General features: G+C 29.8%; 2 protein-coding genes across 2 annotated transcripts; one reads left to right on the forward strand and one right to left on the reverse strand.

Annotated features, from left to right (window-relative positions):
- Positions 1–367: 367 nt before the first annotated feature.
- On the reverse strand, positions 368–1,588 carry LOC129896716 (uncharacterized). The gene is made up of 3 exons (XM_055972669.1): positions 1,351–1,588; positions 788–868; positions 368–701 (listed from the first exon to the last, which is right to left on the reverse strand). The coding sequence occupies exons 1-3, from the start codon at positions 1,408–1,410 to the stop codon at positions 426–428; spliced, it is 417 nt and encodes a 138-aa protein (XP_055828644.1). The 5' UTR covers positions 1,411–1,588; the 3' UTR covers positions 368–425.
- Positions 1,589–8,278: 6,690 nt separating this feature from the next.
- Positions 8,279–9,117, forward strand: LOC129895638 (late embryogenesis abundant protein Dc3-like). The gene is made up of 2 exons (XM_055971371.1): positions 8,279–8,440; positions 8,526–9,117. Exons 1-2 carry the CDS (start codon positions 8,390–8,392, stop codon positions 8,955–8,957), a joined length of 483 nt encoding a protein of 160 aa, XP_055827346.1. The 5' UTR covers positions 8,279–8,389; the 3' UTR covers positions 8,958–9,117.
- Positions 9,118–9,693: the final 576 nt, after the last annotated feature.

The raw sequence follows: 9,693 nt of genomic DNA on the forward strand, positions 1-9,693 counted from the left end.
TTTGAAATAAGTTATTAAATACCCTTGATTATGTTTATGGCAGATGATTGAATAGTTTAATGAGTCAGAGAAAAAACAACCTTTTAACAATTTTTACCTTGGGGTTCAAATTGTATAATGAGAACTCCAGGTACATCTTTAAACAAATAAATTAAACAAAATTCGCAGATCAATCAACATCTTTAAACAAATAAATTAAATATAAAGTCCGCAGATTCAACTAATTGACAATGTATAAATAAATTCGATCCATCAATCGAACCTTATTTTATAGCAGGAAATTAAAGAAGGGAGATGACACCTCCTCTTCAAATCCCCCCAAAAAAAGAAAAAGAAAAAAAACAGCAACAATTACAAAATAGGGAATTAAGAAAAAATATGTAGCGCAATAATCATAAGTATGGCATGAATTCTGGAAGCACAATTTAAATGCCGGTATTAGGATTGTGGGGGTTGATTGGATTATTTGTATCGCCTGGGATGGTAGTGGTACTGTTTGGGAAGTCATCATCGAAATTGATAATGCCTGGCTGGTTGAAATAGTTGCCACTAGTGTTGTGTGGAGGATTCATTCCGAGAGTATTTTTGACCGCATCTGCTGCGCCTTGTGCCATATGTGCTGCACCCGTTGCAACTCCTCGAGCCATATTCACCGCACTTCCTGCTGCTCCTTGAGCCATGTTCTTCACTTGTGTTCCAGTCTGAAACCATAATAACATTCACAATGTATTCGATCTTTCGATTTAATTTCATTTATTATTAGCCACTTAATTGAAATGCTAATTACCTCTTGAAGCAAGTTGGTTGCTTGGCCTTGGCTTGGGTTATGAATGTCGGATGGTTGGTTCAACAACTCTTCCCTTCTCATCTACAATTGGTTAGAAACAAAAAAATAATATGAGAATTCGGACTTTGTATGAATCAAAATATGACAAGTTATTAAATGGACATTCATTAATCACCAAAGGTCATATAAACTGAAATTACTAATTCAATGGGGCATGGTCCAACCTGCCTATAACCAAATTTATTATTTTCTTATAATTTGTTTGATTATTAAACTAAGCTAATAATCTTTTTTTCTTTATTATTTTTATATGTACCATATCTAACAAAATAAAAACAAAAATTTGACTATATTTTTTATGGGTCAATTTTGTTATATGTTATAGCCTAATTAGCTCAACTTTTATATGGCCTGAATTGGAGAGGTTAATTAAAACAGATAAGTCATTAACACGTTCAAAATTAAATAAGTTAGATAAATCATATTTTTATGGATTCATTTCGACATTTCAAAATTAGTATGAAGAAGAAAATAGAGTTTCATAAAGAAAAGTGTAATGAAACCTGAGCTTGACCGGGGACTTGGATACTGCTATGAAGGTTGTCGCTTCCTTGGTATGCCATGTTAATTTGGTTTTTGTTGCTTAGTTTTGTTTATTGTGTTTAGTGTATTGTAGATCAAAATGCAAAATATGGAATGGGTTTTGAAATTGTTGGATTAGTGACTTTATAAGTACAATTTGTGATCTCAATTCATGCATATTCTAACACATGGCACACTGCAATAACTTGATAATTCCTGACCTGGTGGATGATTTTGATCGGACAAGAACTTCTCTAAGGAAATTAATTACACATCCGGTTATTTTGGGCAAATTATTAATTAATAGTAAGAAATATTCACTGGCCAAATATCGAATTCTCTTAATTACGACTGACAAGACAATGAGCCCCGTTTGAATGAGCTTAAAAAAGTAACTTTTATGTATGAAATGCTTTTAGAATTTTAAAGTGCTGAAAGTTATTTTTATAAATAAGCAGTTGAGTGTTTGGATAAAAGTACTTATGTTGAAAATAAGTGTTTGAATTTTAGGATTAAAAAAATAAAAAGGGTAGTTTGAGAATTTAGTTAAAATATAAGGGATATAAAAGTAATTTTCATGGTCAAACAAAATGACTTTAAGCACTTGGAAAAAAAAAATTAGAAATCCTAACTTTTCATTTTTGACTGACTTTAAGAACTTTATGGCTTAAAATTAACATTAGGCAAACACGTCAAAAAGTTAAAAAGGGACTTTAAGTAACGGGCTCAATATTTCTCTTGAATTACTTTAATTTGTCCTTTCTCTAATTCTCTTTATGATTTACGCTTTCTTGGTAACTCTCCTGTAAAAAATTTAAAAAAGAGTCAGTGCTGAGTCATTGGGAAGCACAAACTTGTTGACTCACTGCAAAGTAAGTTCAAGCTTCATTCTCGTTTACAGGATATGTCCATATTGACCATAGGCATTTAGCTCAATTGAAATGAATACAAGTTTTCATCTTCTTTTTTTGTTCAATCATGAATGAAAAGAAATTTATGTCACTATAAGTATTCCAAAAGGTTCTCATTTGCACTTGAGTTTGTGGTATATTGATGGAACTAATCCATCTTTAACTAGAGGTTTCGAGTTCGAGCCTTGGGTGTGACGAAAATTCTATTAGGAGCATCACTCCCGAATAAGTCCTGCAGTGTGCGATCCAAATTTAGTTGGATTTTGAACACCGAATGAAAAACCAAAAAAAAAAATTCTCATTCTAGTGAAATAAAAAACAAACATTTAGGTAACTTTCATACTTCCTCGTTGATTTACTTGTTTAATATTTTCTAATTATATTTCTACTTTTACTTGTTATTTTTGACAAATCAAGGAAGGTTAAAAAAAATTTCCTATTATATCCACAATTTATTAATATTGAGTTACCTAAATCTTTGAAAAATATAGTGAGTAAACATGTTTGAAACTCTATCAATTAATAGGTTTAAAATTATAAACTCACTATAATAATTATTGTTTTCTTAATAGGTGTGTCAAATCAAAATTTGACAATCAAATCCGAACAGAGGGAGTATTTTTCAAAGAACTAGTAAATATGTTCGCGCTTCGCGTGGTTATACAAATGAATTAAAAGGCTGATAAATAAATAATTTTATGATTTTATAACTGAAGGTTATATTCACTTTTTAATCATCAAATAAGTGATCAAAAAGAGAGAAATATAATTTGAAAATTCGATCTCGAGTTAGTTCCTGTTGACACCCAATTTTAACCTTCCACAACAACGCAAATTAGCTATCGAGTTTCTTTAAATTTCGAACATTTTTGAAATAATTAGCTTTTATAAAAACAAAGATATTTTCATGTTATTCTTAACTATTTTTATCTTTTTATAAATTTTAGTATAATATACATATTTCTATATAACTATATCTTTGATTACTATTTACGTGGTTATTCGAAAATCATTTCAAAAGATTTTATTTTTTACTAAATACAATGTTAGTTAGGTTAGTTTAATTATAGTTTGTATTTTTGAAATTTTTAGTTTTTTCTAAAAATAAAATAAAATCTCAATCTCCACATCGAAAATCTTTGAGGGATTTGGGATTTTTGGAGCCTATATAAAGGCTCATATTCTCATTAAGAAGAAGGGAGAAGTGAGAGGTTTTTTAGCCGCCCCAAAGTTAGAAATTTTCTTAACTTGGCTAGGATTTTGAACTCTTATCCCTAGACTAAAAGTTGTGAAAATTTCTAGCTTTCAATCTATATTTTTCTTCGAGGAAAATAGGAGATTGAAGTCGAAATTTAGGCTAAGAACGCAATTTTTATAACGTCGAACCCACGAAGTTTCAAGTATAAATCTTTAGTTTTTCTTTTTGTGGATTGGAGTTCCGTCAAGCGCTTGAGTGGTTGTGAAGTCGTCTTCCACTTGTCTTCTTCAGTCTTGCTGCCTGAAAAAAGGTAAAATCTTTTCTCAATTTTATTTTATTTTATTATTTTATTTTTATATTTAGTTGATTCGTAGTCTTTTTTTTAGCATGTATTAAGAATAGTTAGATTAATGATAGAAATTTCTTATAGTTAGAATGTGTTAGGATTAATTAGCTAGCATGTGTTAGAATTATTTCATGAAAGCACTTAGTTTTGTTCATCATTTTTCCAAGTAATTTTCTTTGACAATATAGATTTTTCATGCTTTCAATTTCTTCTTTTAACATGATTTAGATAATAAAAATATGATTAAGTTTTTATTTAGTTAGAACTTTCATGACATAATTGATTTAATTTTTTCTTCAAAATTTAAGTTAGTATAACGTATATATTAATTATGTGTCCTTTAGTTACTTGAATATATTTCTTCTTTCCTTTTCTTTGTCTACATATAATATATGTTGTTAGTCACCTCTAGGATGTCCATCAATTTTATACCTTAACATATCGTGATATATTTCTTAGTTTAGCTTAAAATGAGTAGATGCTAATGTAATTTTATTTTGGTGCTATCGATTCGAGTCCATCTTTGGACTCCATCCTTGCATATTGTTGAGTTTTGAGTCTATCATCATCTTGCTCAAATTGCTAGAAAGTTGATACATGGAAATAAAGTTATTATTCATGGTTTGAATATTGATATTGGGCTGTATACATGGAATACAGGTGGAAAAAAGTGTTATATACACTAATATACATTATCTATACAGTCTGATATGCAAGAAAACAATGTGTATATACTGATATATAGTATACATACAATATGATATACAGTGATATACAATAGATACAAGAAACAAACATGTGGTATACAGTTTGTATACAGTTCGATATACAAAAATAATATTGTATACACTATATACAGTGTACAGTGTATATACAATTCGATATACAGTTGCGATATACAGTGAAATTATGCTTAAGGCCCAAAACGCAGATGGCCTAACAGCATAGTCCAGGCGTACCGAAACTAAGTGTCGGTCTATATTTTCATGTGTTATTTATTGTTTATTTATATTGATTCGAGTTATAATAATTTATTTACTTATGTTATTTATACTTGCTTAGATATTAATTTTAATTTATTTTAAATTAATTAGATTTCCCTAAAGATAAACCAATTAATGTTAATTTACTCTTTAAATGATTTTCTACCTTTACTTAGTCATTTGATAAACTTTTAGTTTTTTTTTATATACATATATATTATTTTCAATGTTTAAGTTTGACCATTTTTTCTAAAAAAATAATTTAAAAGTCTTCGTTTTCTTTTAAATTAATATTTTCAAAAGTTAGTCAAATAATTTTTCAAATCGTCGGATAACCGCGCGTTAGCGGCCATTTTGAATGCTTAAGACCTTATCAAAGTGGAAATAAGAATCTCGTAACTTTTTTTCTGAATTTTTAAGACTTAAATCTGTTAGGGTTTTTTAAATTAAGTTTTCTTAATTTCTTTAAAAAATTAAGTGGCGACTCTTCTTTTCTAAAATTGATTTTTTCTCTAAAAAGTTGAAATTAATTTTAAATCATCTTTTTCCGACATAACAGTCCCTACAACCAAAACTCAAGAAATCATCTCTGAGATTAATTAGAATATAATTCTTTTTGTATTTTGATGTTATATAGTGTTTCTATATAATTTTTTTAGAAAAAAATACAAAGATTATGCAACTGTATTTTACCATTTATTATTTTTTTAAAAGGCAAAATTTCAGACCATAACACTATTTTCTCCTAGTTTGCAGAATTTCAATTTTTATAGATTCATTAAATTGATTTAGAATTTTTGCAATGGTTAGTTTATTTTTATTATCTATATGGTTGCAATATATTTATTTAGACAAACATATGTTGAATAAAGGATTTTTCTCTCTTGTACATTTAATAATATATATTTTGTTTGTGTCTTTAATTAGAGAGTCAAATAATGGGTTTTAAATTATTGTCTTCAAAGTTTTTAGTTTCTCTTTTCTTCTTTTGTTTCCTTGTTCTCCCCTTCTTCCGGGATTCTTCTTTCTTGTTCCTCTTCCTTTTTTATTGTTTATTCGAACTAATTTCTCGTGCGATTACTAAATAAATAATTTTATCTTAAAAAGTTATTTTATTTTATTTATAAAAATAAAAATTATTAAATTGATAATAATTATCTCAAAAAGTTATTCAATTTTATTTTATAATAAAAAAATCAATCAACTAATGTAAATTATCTATGAAAGTCACTTAAATTTATTTATTATTAGAAAAATCACTCACATAATAGTAATCATCTTAGAAAGTTATTGAATGATTTATAGGTGAAATGACAATAATTGAGTGGCTTTTTAAAATAACTATCATTAGTTAAATATCTTCTTTGTTATAAAATAAAATTAAGTGACCATTTGAAATAAATTATTAGTTGAATAACCGTATAAGGAATTAACTCTCGTTTATTCCTTTTTACCTCTTCTTTCCTACTTGTTCACCCACTGACCACTAAATAACCAAATCAATTCCTCTTTTTTTCCTCATAATTTTATGCTAATAAATAATAAATTATATTATGTCTTTGAATAGCTCCTCGTACCATTGCATTAGTCATATCCACCAAAATTATTTGTGGAAATTTTAACTGCATTCATTATTTCCATTATTATAATTCTTTCACTTTCCTCTTGAAAAGAAGAAGAAATGCATTAAATTTAATAGAAATTGAGTGGAAAAAGACAAGAAAATGTAGATAAAGAATATAGTATAAAAGTTCGTATCATCACAAATCTAGTCTAAGATGTCGGATACAACTCTCTTAGATAAACTTTATGTTTGTAAATTCTGTTGGTATAACACTATCAACTGCTTTTGAAATATTTAATCCTTTTCTTTCTTTTTTTTAATTTTGATGTATTAATCAAGCACAAAAGTTCCATAATCGTCATATGATACCCCAAGAAGTTATATGTAGTCATTATGTGTTTCAAAATAAAAGTGTAGCCTTTCAATTTTTTTTGGTTGAAATTAGCTTCTGTTTCAACAGCATATATCATATGAAAAATGGTCAAACAAAGAATTAAGTCTGGTTTGTACAAGAATATATAAATAAATATAACATATATTTCATATGTAATATAGTTATGACAGTGCTTTGAAATTGAACTTGTGCAGAAATAAAATAGTAAGGATCATTGAAAAGGGTAAAAGATAAGTTAGGTATAATGGAAAAAATACTCTTAGTACTTAAAGAGATAATAGTCATCATTGTGTATCATACAATTATTTTGGCTACCCAAGTTACCGTATCTATTGTGATAATTGTCAGTTTTAATTCTAACATTTCGCTTTCTATTTCTTGCTCCTACTATATTTATATTATTATGAAAATTATAGAAAAATCGTATAAAAAATTCGGATAGAATTAAAAAAAGTCAAAGAGAAATAGTATCATGACAATAGAAAATTCTAAAACTTTACTTTTAAATGGCTATTAGAAATACTAATCTGAAAGTCTATTTTGCAACCACTGAAAACTCGTCACATAAATACCCTCCTTGAGTTTGACATGTCTTCTGTTCGTCAAAAGTATCACTCCCACGCACAGTGACACTTTTTCTTCTAGCATGAAAAAGCATTGTTCGTTGATGTTTTGCTTTACCTATTTTTGACACAAATATAGTGAAAGCAGTATGTAGTGACTGCACTTTTTATACTATGTTGAAAGAAAGGAATCGTACATATTTTTTTGTAGAATATTGATTCTCTGATCTACAATAGCGGATTATGTCGGTTTCCAAAGTTTGATGCCCAGAAACTGTAGTCTAATAAGATTCAGTTTTCATTTGAATCAAATTTCAAAATGCTTTGGTGTATCAATGGTCAGAGAATAAGGAAAAAAACCTGGACAGAAAATTAAAGCCTTTAATTTGTGTGTGTCAAGTTTATGCCATTTTTTGTTTTTTCACATTACACCATCTATATTTGTGGATAATTTATTTATATAATCCCACTGACTGTTTGAACGGTTGCAATCCCACTTACTATCCTAATGGTTCATTGAAAAGACACAATTTTTCGTGTTTTTAACTAAAGTAATTAGAGTGAAAAATAATATGAAAAGGAGGAAAAAGGAAAATGTGTATTTTTAATCTTAGAGACAGCTACATGATTGAAGATCCTCTTTTAAAAGATGTTACATTTCTAAGATTAATTTTAAAGATTTAACTACGTACATTGTTTAACTCAATTCTGCATTTTGAGAAATTAACAGCCTCTAACAATAGTAGTATTAATATATGTTAGCGGGCAGGAAGACTATTGATCCTTGCAGAATGTAGCTAAGATAATTTGACTACACAACGGAAGCTAACAATAGCATGACACGTGCCCTCTACACGCGTCAGATAACAGGATACGTGTCGACAATATATCACACTGCCAAGTCTTTATAAACCATGCAGAACCCCTTGGTTCTTCAATATACATCATCACTACTATATTCTGCTTCTAATAATCTTTCCATATATATTGCTCTTCTACTTTCTGCTTTTGTGCACATCTATTTGAATTTACGTTTTATTTGTGACTTCAACACTGCAACAATGTCCCACGAGCAGAGCTACAGATCTGGCGAAACCAAGGGCCAAACCCAGGTATGCATATATATATATTTTTTCTTTTCATCTCATTTATGTAATATTCTTTCGTCTTAATTTATGTGGCATCCTTTGAGTATAGGCGAAAGTTGGTCAAACAATGGAAAGCATGAAAGACAAGGCCCAAGCATCAAAGGACAGGACTTCTGAGACGGCGCATTCTGCCAAAGGAACGGCGCACGATAAGACGAGTGGAGCAGCTCAGGCTACTAAGGATAAGGCGGCTGGAGCGGCTCAGGCAACCAAAGATAAGACAAGTGGAGAAGCTCAGGCTACTAAGGAGAAGGCCAGTGGAGCAGCTCAGGCTACAAAAGATAAGGCTTCAGAAATGATGGAGTCGGCTAAAGAAACGGCAACAGCTGGTGAAGAGAAAGCAGGGGGAATCCTCCAGCAGACGGGACAACAAGTGAAGAGCATGGCCCAAGGTGCTGCTGATGCTGTGAAGCACACTTTTGGCATGGCTGATACTGATGAGGATCCTAATGTCACAAAAAACAAGACTTTAGATCACTAAACTAGCCTAGTCTAGTGGGTTTTTTTATGCCTTGGATCTCTTTAGTTTCTTTCTCGATGGATTCAAGTAGTCGCGTATCTTTTGTGTTTAGCAGCTTGTTTGTTCCTTGGAAGTTTCCCTCTTTTGAGGGGACATAATAAAAGATTTCCTCTTCTTTGTACGTAGTCTTGACTGTGAACCATTCTTCAACATCAAGCTGCAAGAAATAGGTTCTTATAACTAGGTGCGTAAAATGCGGCGATAGCTCAAGAGAATGCTCGGAATAGCAATATCGTTTGAACAGCATTTTGATTTTTTAAAGCAAATTGGAGGCGTAAGCAATCAGTATGTAATGAAGTATGGCTTAAATTAAACCTGAGAATTTGGTACTTAACTAATATGAGTAATTGAGGTCAGTTTTTTTCCCTTTCTGATGCAATTAAATTGTGATCGTGTAATAATTTGAACACACAATTAGAAATTCATACTAAAGAATTCTATTCAAAGCTCCTTGTAACTAAAATTTCTTTCATTTGTCTTCTTAAAATCTACCAGTTCATGACTTTGGTTGTGTGTAGTTAAATTCTCTTTGCACTTTTTTCTCAATCAAATCAACTTTGTAAGAGGGGTAAATCTCATAATGCCCAACTGAAACTTTGCTTAACCTCACTTGGGCTTCAATTAAACTGGGAGTAACAAAACTTGGGCTCCAGTTAAAACTTGAGTGAAAAAAATGATTACTTTACCTCAAAGCTCG

This window comes from Solanum dulcamara, chromosome 7 (genome assembly GCF_947179165.1).
Source record: "Solanum dulcamara chromosome 7, daSolDulc1.2, whole genome shotgun sequence".
Classification (NCBI taxonomy): domain Eukaryota; kingdom Viridiplantae; phylum Streptophyta; class Magnoliopsida; order Solanales; family Solanaceae; genus Solanum; species Solanum dulcamara.

What these genes read in the sequence shown, in the direction of transcription:
- LOC129896716 (XM_055972669.1), bottom strand. Translation starts at nt 1,410, where the DNA reads ATGGCATACCAAGGAAGCGACAACCTTCATAGCAGTATCCAAGTCCCC. An exon ending in AAGTCCCCGGTCAAGCTCAG is followed by an intron (nt 869 to 1,350) that starts GTTTCATTACAC and finishes AACCAATTGTAG; the next exon opens with ATGAGAAGGGAAGAGTTGTT. An exon ending in CAACCAACTTGCTTCAAGAG is followed by an intron (nt 702 to 787) that starts GTAATTAGCATT and finishes TTATGGTTTCAG; the next exon opens with ACTGGAACACAAGTGAAGAA.
- LOC129895638 (XM_055971371.1), top strand. Translation starts at nt 8,390, where the DNA reads ATGTCCCACGAGCAGAGCTACAGATCTGGCGAAACCAAGGGCCAAACC. An exon ending in AAACCAAGGGCCAAACCCAG is followed by an intron (nt 8,441 to 8,525) that starts GTATGCATATAT and finishes CTTTGAGTATAG; the next exon opens with GCGAAAGTTGGTCAAACAAT.